Below are 14,849 nucleotides of genomic sequence, written 5' to 3' on the forward strand. Positions count from 1 at the left end.
AACGGCAACACATGAGGTCATGGAAAACAGCAGGGACACAGTTACACAACAGCAACACATGAGGTCATGGAAAACACCAGGGACACAGTTACACAACAGCAACACATGAGGTCATGGAAAACACCAGGGACACAGTTACACAACAGCAACACATGAGGTCATGGAAAACACCAGGGACACAGTTACACAACAGCAACACATGAGGTCATGGAAAACACCAGGGACACAGTTACACAACAGCAACACATGAGGTCATGGAAAACACCAGGGACACAGTTACACAACGGCAACACATGAGGTCATGGAGAGACACAGAGACACAACCAAACAACTAGAGCTATATCATCTAGAATAAAACTATTGCCTCATACGATAACATCATAAATAGTTGATGTACAGCTCACAAATAACGTCATATATAAGTACTCATCAGCACTGCAATGTCCCCTCTCTCTCACCGTAGATGCGGACTGTCTTGGTGTCCTGCACCATGGAGCGTCCATTAGAGGCCTGGACAGTGACAGACACCTCTCCTTCCGCAGGGAACCGCGTTATCAGACTATTCTCCAGGGACAGCTTGGGCTGCATGGAGACACACAGTGAATGTATTCATTCATCATTTCCCCAAATCATTTATAAACTCTCAACATTAGCTTTAGCACTGTTAGCATCACAAAAAGACAGTGGTTGCATATGGCTCAGGTCACCTTTTGAACATTAGTTTCCATAAATCTGCATTTAAAGTGTATTACCTGTGGGTTGTGTGTGTGTCAGTATGAATTAACGGTAGAATGTGCCTGTGTGTTTGTGCGTGTGTGTCAGAGGAAGCTGGTGGGAGGAGCTATAGGAGGAAGGGCTCACGGTAATGGCTGGGTTGGATTGATGGAACGGAGTCAAACGTGGCTTCCTTGTGTTTGATGTATTTGATTATTCCATTCCAGCCATTACAATGAGCTCATTCCACCAGCCTCCTCTGGTCAGTATACATTACCTGTAGGTTGTCTCCTATCCACCAGTAGAAGACAGTCAGGTTGGCCTCTGAAGGAAGCACCACAGCTGTCAGGTTGACTTCCTGGTTAACCCCGGCAATGGGAACTACTTCCAGGTGAACTTCCTGTAGAGGGGCTGTGACCTGGATGTACATGGTGGCCTGGTCGTGTCCGGCCATGTTCTCGGCCTTGACAGTGACACGGTAGACCCCCAGCTGTTCGTAGCGGTGCTGGATGGGCTCGTCTGTCACTGTCAGGTTCTGGTAGATGGCCCTCACCCCGTCACCCAGGTCCACCTGGTATTTAGTGTTGCTGGTGTCACCCTGAGTGAGGGAGGAGGTACAGGAGGAGAATGTCACTGAATTGGGCTGATAAATGGGATAAAAACGAATGCTCTATTTTTCGCGTCAAACTCATTCCACGGAGGGCCGAGTGTCTGCATGTTTTTGCTGGACTTGATTGATGAATTAAGGTCACTGACTAGTAAAGGAACTCCCTTCACCTGGTTGTCGAGGCCTTAATTGAAATATATATACTACGAATGTAGTTTGAGGTAATAGCGAAGTAACTTTGGTCAACTCTGAGTTCAAGTTGAGATAACCAGTACCACGAGAGTGCCTCACCTTCTAGCCAGGTACATTTCTATGGCAAAGAACCCTTCAGACTTAACCTGCTCCAGTGCAGGCCAACTCAGAGTTAACCTGAATTGAGTGTCTGAGCTGCGAGTTGAGGACCAATGAAATCAGATTCCCTCCCTCTCGCAAAAAAGATTGCTTCATCATCCACTTCATTTGAGGAAGACAACTCAATAAACATTTTATTAATATTATGGATTTTAAACATTTATGTACATATAAGTGTCTTATATCGTCTGAAAGCTTAATTTCTTGTTAATATAACTCCACTGTCCGATTTACAGTAGCTATTACAGCGAAAGCATGCCATGCGATTGTTTTTGGACGGCGCCCCACATCAAAATATTTTTCCACCAGCACAGGTTTAACGATATATTCAATTACTTTTTGAAAATCTTCCTCTGATTTGTCATCCAAACGGTCCCAGCTATAACATGTAGTGTTGTTTTGTTCGATAAAATCCTTCTTTATCCCTAAAAGTCTGTTTAGTTGGCACCATCAATTTGAGTAATCCACTCGTTCAACGTGCAGAGAAAGGAATCCAAAAATCTACCCCTAAACTTTGCTACAACAAGTCAAAATATGTATTTACTCCTCAGATACCCTAAAATGTAACCAAACTATAATATTTATTACGGAAAGAAGTATGTTCAATAGGAAACCGATTTTAGCAGGTGCGTAATGTCTCCGTAGCGCGCGCCAACACGAATTTCCAAGACTGTGTCCTTCTGCTAAAACTGATATTTCTTATTATTTTTGGAAGTTACAAGCCTGAAACCTTGAACATAGACTGATGACACACAGTGGAAGCCATAGGAATTGCATCCAGAGAGCAAATTGTCAATATGACCTTACTCTTGCATTTCTAAGAGGATGGTCTCTCTCAAAAAAAAGGATTCTGGTTGGTTTTTCTTTGGATTTTCTCCTACCATATCTATTGTGTTATATTATCCTACATTATCTTAACATTTCTACAAACTTCAAAGTGTTTTCTTTCCAATGGTACCAATTATATGCATATCATGGCTTCGGGGCCTGAGCTACAGGCAGTTTACTTTGGGCACGTCATTCAGACAGGTAGTGGAGAAAAAAGGGGCCTAGCCCTAAGAAGTCTTAATGCACGAGTACCTTTTTTTCCCACACCTATCGATAAAATTATTTGATTAAGTCATAAAAAAGTTTGGCTGTGTGTGAGGTTTGAAATGCATTTGTCATTACCAAATGTGTAATGTGGTCAGGTCGGTATTACTACTGTTTTAATAACCACACCAAAGTAATAAAATAAAGACGGCACTAAAAGTCTATTTCACACAATATCCTGATGAATTTGCAAGATAACTTTTTCTTTAATTTTGATTTCAGCACAAATACAACAAAAAAATGGCACTGACTGGATTGATGTTTCAGCATTGTCTCAATGAAGAGTTTGGTGATTGACTACCCTTGTGCGACATGCAAGCGCAGTTACAAGCCTGCTAGAGTTAGCGGGAGGCGGACAAGCAATATTCACCCTTGTAGTTTGGATTGAAGCCGGAGCTGGAATGTGGAGCTAACTGAAGCTGGCGAGTTTTAGAAAAACCTGAGTAGGACTAGCTTGCTTTGTAGTATAACCCCCTTGCTGACATTAGGCCCTCTATGGAATGAGTTTGACACTGCTCTATTTCAACAAGTGTATTTGATAGGTTGCAGTTATAACTTCTGTCTCATAGGAGTCGTACGTGAGTCGTTTTGAACTTGCATTCGGAAAACAGGGGTTATTTCTTAGCTAGCTATTATCACAATCACACAGGCAAAGACACAAAAACACACACATCTACTCTGATTTGATTGATTTGATTTGATTTGAACAGCCACACACAACTACCGCACCCCTGTGGTTTTTTGAGACTCCCTATGCTGCTCTAAACTCTGACTTAAGTCATCCATACCTGTTCCTGGTGGACGATGAAAGTGATGTCATCACCAGGCGCCACAGCCAGTATCTGCCCCTTTATACCCAGCTGGAGGCCTCTGGGAGGCAGCAGAGGACAGGTGTGCTGCTTGGCGCTCTGCTGCTTGTTTACTCCCCCCTCACACATGTTGGACACAACCTTCCTGTACCTGCAACACAGCACAGGGCCGTACCAATGTCAGAAAACAGGGGGACTTGTGATGGGGCAGGTGTAGTTTAAGGTAAGGCATAGAGACTAGAGTACTAAAAGAATAATGATGCCTTTTTTAATGAGATGAGGTAGGGAGAGGGAGAGTGGTGAGAGGCAGCATGTGCGTGTTTGTGTGTGTGTATATGTGTGTTTGTGTTTTGTGCATTCTATTAACCCTCACCCTGTGCTGGACTCGAAGTCATGTCCCAGATGGCAGTCGTCAGGTGGCGAGTCTGGGTCGTGCCAGAAGTCAGCAAAGCATCTATCTCCCTCGGTCTTCAGGCTCTGGGCACGCTCAAACCCATAGTCACTAAACACACAGAGAAAGAGGAGAACGTTACCCCCGAGGCACTGATCTACGATATTTTCTTGTGTTTCTCCCACTAATGGTTAAGGTTAGGATTGGAAGAGGGGGAAATATCCTAGAACAGTGCCTAAGGGTAAGCTCCATCTAGGGTGCAGACAAAGGGCAAAGAGCAAATACAATTCATGACCTCAATGATCGATAGACACCAACAACAAAGACGCCCAACAGGCTTCACATAATAGGGTCAATATCAATCGCCTAGAGTCGACACACAGCATTGATTGATTCTGTTTGTTGTGAATCAATCAAGCTTTAGGGTCAATGTCATTCTTATCATCTTATCAAGAACAGTGTTGTAAAATTAAAGAGGATCCTCATTGAAAATGCTTGTACTGGATTTTCAATCCATCTCCTGAAGACAAAAGGAATCAAACCCTAACCCTGACAGTGACCCTTATCATTTATTTATTAAGTCTTTATCTGAAGTATATTCTATTGCATTAGAGTGTTCTGGTTTTGCTGTGGTGTCTCACCAGTTGAAGTCTTTCTCGGAGCACTGGCAGGTCTTGGTAGTGAGGGCGGAGGTGTAGCTCTTCCCCTTGATGCAGAATGCGGTGTCCTTCCTCTTCCTAAAACTCCTCTCCTGACCCATGATGCACTTCTCTCCCTGATGCGGGCCAAAAGTATACATTAGCTGATTGTAAAAGTGTAGGATAAACGCAAGATATTTACAAAGACATACATTTACATTACATTTAAGTCATTTAGCAGACGCTCTTATCCAGAGCGACTTACAAATTGGTGCGTTCACCTTAAGACATCCAGTGGAACAGCCACTTTACAATAGTGCATCTAAATCTTTTAAGGGGGGGGTGAGAAGGATTACTTTATCCTATCCTAGGTATTCCTGAAAGAGGTGGGGTTTCAGGTGTCTCCGGAAGGTGGTGATTGACTCCGCTGTCCTGGCGTCGTGAGGGAGTTTGTTCCACCATTGGGGGGCCAGAGCAGCGAACAGTTTTGACTGGGCTGCGCGGGAACTGTACTTCCTCAGTGGTAGGGAGGCGAGCAGGCCAGAGGTGGATGAACGCAGTGCCCTTGTTTGGGTGTAGGGCCTGATCAGAGCCTGGAGGTACTGAGGTGCCGTTCCCCTCACAGCTCCGTAGGCAAGCACCATGGTCTTGTAGCGGATGCGAGCTTCAACTGGAAGCCAGTGGAGAGAGCGGAGGAGCGGGGTGACGTGAGAGAACTTGGGAAGGTTGAACACCAGACGGGCTGCGGCGTTCTGGATGAGTTGTAGGGGTTTAATGGCACAGGCAGACATGGGAATGTGTGTGTGTGTGTTGGGTACCTTCAGGTCAGTGAGTTTCCAGGAGTCGTAGTCGGCCTCAGTACACTGTCTGGGGAATGACTGTCTGAAGTCCACCTTGACAAGCTCCCAGTCTGACCGGTAACTGATGTGACCAAACACCCTGCAGAGAGATATAAGAGGGAGAGAGATACATTTATATTGTCACATGCACAGTGAAGTGCAGTAATCAATATCAAAATAGTATAACAAAAAAATATGAATAATAATGATATATAAATAAATATAAATATATATACAGTACCAGTCAAAAGTTTGGACACAACTACTCATTCAAGGGTTTTTCTTAATTTTTTTAATCATTTTCCACATTGTAGAATAATAGTAAAGACATCAGAACTATGAAATAACACATACTGTATGGAATCATGTAGTAACCAAAAAAGTGTTAAACAAATCTAAATATATTTATATTTGATATTCTTCAAATAGCCACCCTTTGCCTTGACGACAGCTTTGCACAATAATAAGCAAAAGAGAAACCACAGTCCATCATTACTTTAAGACATAAAGGTCAGTCAATACGGAACATTTCAAGAACTTTGAAAGTTTCTTCAAGTGCAGTCGCAAAAACCATCAAGCGCTATGATGAAACTGGCTCTCATTCGGACCGCCACAGGAAAGGAAGACCCAGAGTTACCTCTGCTGCAGAGGACAAGTTCATTAGAGTTACCAGCCTCAGAAATTGCAGCCCAAATACATGCTTCACAGAGTTGTTCAGAGGAGACTGTGGGAATCCGGCCCTCAATTGCTGCAAAGTGTCACGTGTGCTCCCTCTCCGGGCCTCTAGGTCACCTGGCTGTTCGTTAGGGCGTATACCATCACCTCCTTGATTACCTGCCCTTTATATGTCCCTCCCTTTGGTTTCTTCCCAAGTCGTCATTGTTGCTGTTTCATGTCGGTGCGCTGTTTGTGTTTCTTGTTTTGTTAAATGTATTCACTCCCTGAACATGCTTCCTGACACTCGACGTACATCGTTACAGAATGACGACTCAACAAAGGAAAGCATCAGGGGGTGTTTTTTTGTGTGTGTTGGGGGTGATGTTGGGTCCGGTGTTTGGAGAGGAGCTACCTGGGAAGCCTCAGCCGGTTTGTAGGCTCCCATACCTCAACGGGTTCATTACTCTTCCATGCCTAAGCTGGGTGAACAGGTTCCCGTGCCTCAACCGAGGCAACCGGGAGGTTTCAGCCGACACATCAGGCTCTCACTCCTCAGCCGGTTCGCCAGGTTTCTGCGGAGGCGACCGGTCCACTCTGGATCCCCGGGATCGTCCCTGTGGTTGGCATCCTACGGCTGGAGCTGAACGCGCCGGGGAGGGTGTACTGTCACGTATGCTCTCTCTCTGGTGCTCAAGGTCGTCATGCTCTCACACCTCAGCTGGATCGACAGGTTCCCGCGCCTTAGCAGAGGTGACCGGTCCGCTCCTGGTCCCCGGGATCATCATCTTGGTCGGCGTCCTGCGGCTAGTGCCGCACGTCGGGATGGGGTACTGTCACGTGTGCTCCCTCTAGGTCACCAGGCTGCTTGTTAGGGCGCAACCTCTCACCAGCGTTACGCGCATAATGACACTCACCTGGACTCCATCACCTCCTTGATTACCTGCCCTTTACATGTCACTCCCTTTGTTTTTTTCTCCAGTCGTCATTGTCGCTGTTTCATGTCGGTGCGCTGCTTGTGTTTGTTTTGTTCATTTATTAATTAAATGTATTCACTCCCTGAACTTGCTTCATGACTGTAAGCGTGCATTGTTACACAAAGAAACCACTACTAAAGGGCACCAATAAGAAGAGACGTGCTTGGGCCAAGAAACACGAGCAATGGACATTAGACCGGTGGAAATTTGTCCTTTGGTCTGTAGTCCAAATTGGAGATTTTTGGTTCCAACCGCAGTGTCTTTGTGGGTGAACGGATGATCTTCGCATGTGTATTTCCCACCGTAAAGCATGGAGGATGAGGTGTTATGGTGTGGGGGAGCTTTGCGGGTGACACTGTCTGTGATTTATTCAGATGACCTGGCCTACACAATCCCCCGACCTCAACCAAATTGAGATGGTTTGGGATGAGTCGGACTGCAGTGAAGGAAAAGCAGCCAACAAGTGCTCAGCATATGTGCGAAGTCCTTCAAAATGGTTGGAAAAGCATTCCAGGTGAAGCTGGTTGAGAGAATGCCAAGAGTGTGCAAAGCTATCAACAAGGCAAGGGGTGGCTATTTGAAGAATCTCAAATATAAAATTATTTTAATTTGTTTAACACTTTTTTTGGTTACTACATGATTCCTTTTGTGTCATTTCATAGTTTTCTTCATTCTGAAATAAAAATAAAGAAAAAACCTTGAATTAATAGGTGTTCCAAAACTTTTGACCGGTAGATTATAAATATAATAAAGAAAACATGAGAAATTAGAAATAAGATAGGAAGCTATATACAGGATCAGTACTAATACCTAATGCCAGTGCTAATATAGTGTGCAGGGATACTAAAGTATTTGAGGTAGATATGTACATGGTAGCAGGATAAATAATAATAATAGTAAACAATTTGGCAGCAGCATGAGTGGTGAGTCGGTGTGTGCATGTACAGTAAGTGTAGGTGTTAGTGTGCGTGAGTGAGTGTGCAAGAGTGTCAGTGTAAGCGTGATAGGTGGATATAAACTCAGCAAAAAAAGAAATGTCCTCTCACTGTCAACTGCGTTTATTTTCAGCAAACTTAACATGTATAAATATTTGTATGAACAAGATTCAACAACTAAAACATAAACTGAGCAGGTTCCACAGACCTGTGACTTACAGAACTTGAAAAATGTGTCCCTGAACAAAGGGGGGGGAGTCAAAATCTGGTGTGGCCACCAGCTGCATTAAGTACTGCAGTGCATCTCCTCTTCATGGACTGCACCAGATTTGCCAGTACTTGCTGTGAGATGTTACCCCACTCTTCCACCAAGGCACCTGGAAGTTCCCAGACATTTCTGGGGGGAATGGCCCTAGCCCTCACCCTCCGATCAAACAGGTCCCAGACATGCTCAATGGGATTGAGATCTGGGCTCTTCACTGGCCATGGCAGAACACTGATATTCCTGTACATAACGAGCAGTATGGCTGGTGGCATTGTCATGCTAGAGGGTCATGTCAGGATGAGCCTGCAGGAAGGGTACTGCATGAGGGAGGAGGATGTCTTCCCTGTAATGCACAGTGTTGAGATTGCCTCCAATGACAACAAGCTCAGTCTGATGATGCTGTGACACACCGTACCAGACCATGACAGACCCTCCACCTCCAGATCGATCCCATTCCAGAGTACAGGCCTTGGTGTAACGCTCATTCCTTCGAAAAATAAACGCAATTCCGACCATCAACCCTGGTGAGACAAAACCGCGACTTCTCAGTGAAGAGCACCTTTTTCCAGTCCTGTCTGTTCCAGCGACGGTGGATTTGTGCCCATAGGCGATGTTGTTGCCGGTGATGTCTGGTGACGACCTGCCTTACAACAAGCCTACAAGCCCTCAGTCCAGCATCTCTCAGCCTATTGCGGACAGTCTGAGCACTGATGGAGGGATTGTGTGTTCCTGGTGTAACTCGGGAAGTTGTTGCCATCCTGTACCTGTCCCGCAGGTGTGATTTTCGGATGTACCGATCCTGTGCAGGTGTTGTTACACGTGATCAGCTGTCTGTCCTGTCTCTCTATAGTGCTGTCTTAGGCGTCTCACAGTACGGACATTGCAATTTACTGCCCTGGCCACATCTGCAGTTCTCATGCCTCCTTGCAGCCAGACTAAGGCACATTCACGCAGATGAGCAGAGTCAGTAGAAAGGCCTCTTTAGTGTCCTACGTTTTCATAACTGTGATCTTAATTGATTACCGTCTGTAAGCGGTTAGTGTCTTAACGACCATCCCACAGGTGCATGTTCATTAATTGTTTATAGTTCATTGAACAAGCATGGGAAACAGTGTTTAAACCCTTTACAATGAAGACCTGTGAAGTTATTTGGATTTTTACGAATTGTCTTTGAAAGACAGGGTCCTGTCTTGTAAACAGGGCTGGTAAGTGAGTGGAAGCAGGAACATATAAGTACTTATCGTTATATACTAGTGATAATATACTGTATACATGTAAAGAGGAGAATTAGTGACTAGCAGCACGATAAAATAGATAGGTACTAATTGTATTGGCAATCAATAATCAATGAACAGCAGTGTAGTGGTAGTAATAAATCCAATCAATAATCATAGCGTAGGTGTGAGTAGAGAAGTAGCCAACAGTCTTATGGCCAGGGGGTTGAAGCTGTTCAAGAGTCTGTTGGTCTAAGCCTTGATGCACCGGTACCGTCTGCCTGGATGGGAGCATTGAGAGCAGAGGTTCTCCATGTCTCGGGTGGTTGGAGTCTCAGACACTCCTGACAAGTGCTTCCTGGATGACTGGGAGCTCACCCCCAGTGATTCGCTGGGCCGTCCGCACCACCCTCAGTCGGTCTGACTGTCTGCCCTGTCTGTTCTGCACTCATCCGTCTGCCCACCCTTCCACATCCAACCATTTCCACATTTATCCTCATAGGCTGCGTTTAGACAGGCAACCCAATTCTAACATTTTTTTTCCACTCATTTAAGTATTTTTGATGTCATGTGACATGGTTGAACCAATCCCCTCTTTTGGGAACAGCAGTCGGACAGTAGTGTCGTGACATGTCTCTGCTCTCTACTTATCAACACTTCCCTAATGAGCAGGGATCCACTTGAGTGCTCCTGGACCTTTCTATAGTCCATACTTTGTACATCAAAGACACAGATGTCCCTTCTATTATGATGGCCTAAAAAGCCATTGACTGCCCTGCACAAAAGATTGTCCTAAATGGTCTCTTTAAGGGACTCAAAAGCATTCATACGAGTATTGTATGATATGCGTTATTGTATATGTCCACTAGATGGCGATATATCATTATGAAAAGAAATGAGGAAGTACATTTTTTTCACTTATGTATTAAAATGTACCAATTTGAGCACTTATTTCTCTTAGACTGTCAGTGAGAGCATGTTCTTTTGGGAACAGATTGATGGGAAAACATGTCAGCAGCCCTGACATCTGTTCCGTTACGTATGTCACAATTCCCCCCATTCAAAAGGCTGCAACTGTGAACTCATATCTTGATCACAGATGCTGTTGTTTTATCCCCCTCTCTCACTCCCAATCTCTCTTTATCCATGATTATATTTCTATTGAATATGGCGCTTTTAAATGTTAGAGCAATCACAAGTAAAACCTTTCTCGTGAATGACCTCATTACTGAGGTCAAAGTTGATTGCATGTTTCTCACTGAAACATGGCTGTCATCCGACTGTACTGCCGCTCTTATTGTAGCCTCCTCCCAGATGACAAGTTTTCATCCTCTATCGGAAAAGGGAAAAAGGGTGGGGGGGGACAGCCTCTATTTTTACTAAGGCTTTCAGATGTAAGGACATTTTGTTTGGCAACTTTGACTCTTTTGAGCCTCATGCTGTACTGTTTAAATGTTTAGCCACCAGTGCTGGCCATAACCCTGCATAACTCTGTATTACCAAGGGGCTTTCTACTGGGTCCACCCATAACCGCAGCCATACTCTGGACCTGGTTATTACCAAGGGGCTTTCTACTGGGTCCACCCATAACCGCAGCCATACTCTGGACCTGGTTATTACCGAGGGGCTTTCTACTTGGGTCCACCCATAACCTATACTCTGGACCTGGTTATTACCAAGGGGCTTTCTACTGGGTCCACCCATAACCTATACTCTGGACCTGGTTATTACCAAGGGGCTTTCTACTGGGTCCACCCATAACCCATACTCTGGACCTGGTTATTACCAAGGGGCTTTCTACTGGGTCCACCCATAACCACAGCCATACTCTGGACCTGGTTATTACCAAGGGGCTTTCTACTGGGTCCACCCATAACCGCAGCCATACTCTGGACCTGGTTATTACCGAGGCGCTTTCTACTGGGTCCACCCATAACCGCAGCCATACTCTGGACCTGGTTATTACCAAGGGGCTTTCTACTGGGTCCACCCATAACCTATACTCTGGACCTGGTTATTACCAAGGGGCTTTCTACTGGGTCCACCCATAACCCATACTCTGGACCTGGTTATTACCAAGGGGCTTTCTACTGGGTCCACCCATAACCGCAGCCATACTCTGGACCTGGTTATTACCGAGGCGCTTTCTACTGGGTCCATCCATAACCGCAGCCATACTCTGGACCTGGTTATTACCGAGGGGCTTTCTACTGGGTCCACCCATAACCGCAGCCATACTCTGGACCTGGTTATTACCGAGGAGCTTTCTACTGGGTCCATCCATAACCACAGCCATACTCTGGACCTGGTTATTACCGAGGGGCTTTCTACTGGGTCCATCCATAACCGCAGCCATACTCTGGACCTGGTTATTACCGAGGGGCTTTCTACTGGGTCCACCCATAACCGCAGCCATACTCTGGACCTGGTTATTACCGAGGGGCTTTCTACTGGGTCCACCCATAACCGCAGCCATACTCTGGACCTGGTTATTACCGAGGGGCTTTCTACTGGTTCCACCCATAACCGCAGCCATACTCTGGACCTGGTTATTACCGAGGGGCTTTCTACTGGGTCCACCCATAACCGCAGCCATACTCTGGACCTGGTTATTACCGAGGAGCTTTCTACTGGGTCCATCCATAACCACAGCCATACTCTGGACCTGGTTATTACCGAGGGGCTTTCTACTGGGTCCATCCATAACCTATACTCTGGACCTGGTTATTACCAAGGGGCTTTCTACTGGGTCCACCCATAACCTATACTCTGGACCTGGTTATTACCGAGGGGCTTTCTACTGGGTCCACCCATAACCACAGCCATACTCTGGACCTGGTTATTACCGAGGGGCTTTCTACTGGGTCCACCCATAACCACAGCCATACTCTGGACCTGGTTATTACCGAGGGGCTTTCTACTGGGTCCACCCATAACCGCAGCCATACTCTGGACCTGGTTATTACCGAGGGGCTTTCTATTGACATATCCTCTATTGTTGACGCTGCTTTGTCTGATCACCACTGTGGGATTTTTTTACTACTATTTTTTTACTACCTTGTTTGCCCGTAGAACAGGGTAATACTGAACACATGATTAAGAAACACTATTTCAAATCTGAAGTTGACAGAGATTTTATTGAGTGTATGAATGATACTCCACCACATATTCTGCCTACCTCGTGTGAGGGTTTAGTTCATAACTATAATTGCAAATGAAGGGCAACCATTGATGCCATAGCTCCAGTAAGGTTGAAAAGGGCCACATCCAAACAGAGAGCCCCCATTGGATGCGTGAGGAAACGAATCAATTAAAGAGAAATTGCAGAATGGCAGAGTGGAAGTGGAGGAAGTCAAAGTTGCAGGTCCATTATGATATTCTGAGAGAGCAACTTGGCATATATAACAAGGCAATTAGAAATGCCAGACGAGCTCATTTGATCTTGATCACTGTTCATCAGAATCCTTCGAGAGTGCTCTCCTCGACCATTGATGGCCTGATAAATCCTACCCCTGCAAACCTATGTGAACTTTCCTCCACATCTAAATGCGACGAGTTTGCAGCATCTTTCAGAGGTAAGATAACCAACATTAGGCTGGGTATCAGTCAAGCAAGACCTGATGAGAGGTTTGATGATATAGGCCCTAGCCGACCACATGAAGACACTATGGATTTATTTTCCCTGGTTGACACAGACATGCTTCTTCAAAACAGTTTTTAATTGAATATCTGAAGAATTACAAGCTATTCTTAATCACTCACTTTCCCCATTGCACTAAAAACTGCTATGGCGAAACCCCTTTTGAAGAAAAGTCATCTCGATTCTTCAGATCTTATCCATTTTTTGGCCAATCTCCAACCTTCCGTTCATAAGAAAAATTCTGGAGAAATCGGTGTTCAAGTGACAGCTGTATTTAAAATTTAAAAAATCCAATCTGGTTTTCGTGCCCCCACCACAGCACACAGCACAGAGACAGCCTTAAAGTGGTAAATGATCTTAGAGCCAACACAGATGCCAAACATCTTAGATTTAAGTGCTGCTATCAACACTGTTGACCATGATGTCCTTCTGGACAGACTGGAGAGGTGGGTTGGCCTCTCTGGTCCAGTTCTAAATTGGTTTTGGACCTATTTAACCGGTGAAGAGTTTTTTGTCACCCTTGGTGAACATAACTCAGGAAAAATACATATCTTATGTGGCGCTCCACAGGCTTGCATTTTGGGTCCGGTACTGTTCAGTTTATATAGTGTATTTTACCCCTTGGCAGCGTTATCAGGTTACTACAGCATGGATTTTCACTGCTCCGTAGACGATACACAACTTTACATTTCTGTGTCACCAGAGGATTTTAGCTCCACTGAAAAATTATTAGACTGTATTAGTGATTTAAATAGTTGGAACTTCCTCCAGCTAAATCAAGACCGAGGTACTTATTGTTGGAACCAAAGCACAGAGAGAGAATCTAGCCGCACATTTGAATTCAAGGGCAATAAAGACAAAACACCAAGTAAAAAACGTACTTTAGATTCTGAACAAATTCGTATTTCGTATTCGTATTTCATATCGCATTTCGTATCGCACATTAGGAAGGTGACCAAAATAGTTTTATACCACCTGAGGAACATCGCCTTTGAATGTTCTTCAGATGCTGACATTTCTCTCTCAGTCTGATACCGAGAGACTCATTCCATGCTTTTATTACAAGCAGGCTTGACTACTGTAATGCTCTCCTGTCTGGTCTACCCAAGAAACCCATTGGTCACTTGCAAAACACACAGAACGCTGCAGCACGGGTACTGACACAGACCAGATGAAGAGCACACATTACATCAGGTTTAAAGGTCTCTGTACTGGCTGCCTGTGAGTTTTAGATTATTCCGTTGGTTTATTAAATCAATCCACGGTTTTGCACCCCAATATCTGTCAGACCTGCTGTTAAGTTATGTACCCAGAAGGACCCTCAGGGCCACTGGCCTTTTAACTATCCCCAAAGCTGAAGACCAAGAGGCATGGAGAGGCAGCGTTTAGTTATTATGAACCCAGCCTCTGGAATAACCTGCCGGAGAACCTGAGGGGGGCCGAAACTGTGGACATATTTTAAAAGAGATCTTAAGACACACCTTTTTATCTTTGCTTTTCCTCAGGGTGCTTTTTAGTTGTTCAGTTTGTCATCCTTTTGTTGTTTATCTTATGTTTGTTGTGTAGTAAATATTTCAGTTTTTATTTTCATTGCTATTCATTCGTTTTTTTTCCTGTATAGAAAATTGCATTGCATTCCATGTCTGAAATGTGAATAAATAAAGCTCGATTTGTCACGTTTCTGCTCCTTATTGCTCTAACTTGATATTTTTCTTTCTTTCTT

General features: G+C 44.7%; 1 protein-coding gene across 5 annotated transcripts in view; it reads right to left on the bottom strand.

Annotated features, from left to right (window-relative positions):
- Positions 1-14,849, bottom strand: part of LOC115139084 (VPS10 domain-containing receptor SorCS2-like) — a 347,718-nt gene that overhangs the window by 16,600 nt on the left and 316,269 nt on the right. For all 5 annotated transcript variants that reach the window (XM_065025557.1, XM_065025555.1, XM_065025556.1 and 2 more), the window contains exons 15-20: positions 5,421-5,541; positions 4,606-4,739; positions 3,947-4,075; positions 3,553-3,724; positions 992-1,312; positions 459-582 (exon numbers count right to left, since the gene is read on the bottom strand). In XM_065025557.1, coding sequence (XP_064881629.1) covers positions 459-582; positions 992-1,312; positions 3,553-3,724; positions 3,947-4,075; positions 4,606-4,739; positions 5,421-5,541 — 1,001 coding nt within the window. The remainder of the gene's footprint in view (positions 1-458; positions 583-991; positions 1,313-3,552; positions 3,725-3,946; positions 4,076-4,605; positions 4,740-5,420; positions 5,542-14,849) is intronic.

Source organism: Oncorhynchus nerka, linkage group LG12 (assembly GCF_034236695.1).
Source record: "Oncorhynchus nerka isolate Pitt River linkage group LG12, Oner_Uvic_2.0, whole genome shotgun sequence".
Classification (NCBI taxonomy): domain Eukaryota; kingdom Metazoa; phylum Chordata; class Actinopteri; order Salmoniformes; family Salmonidae; genus Oncorhynchus; species Oncorhynchus nerka.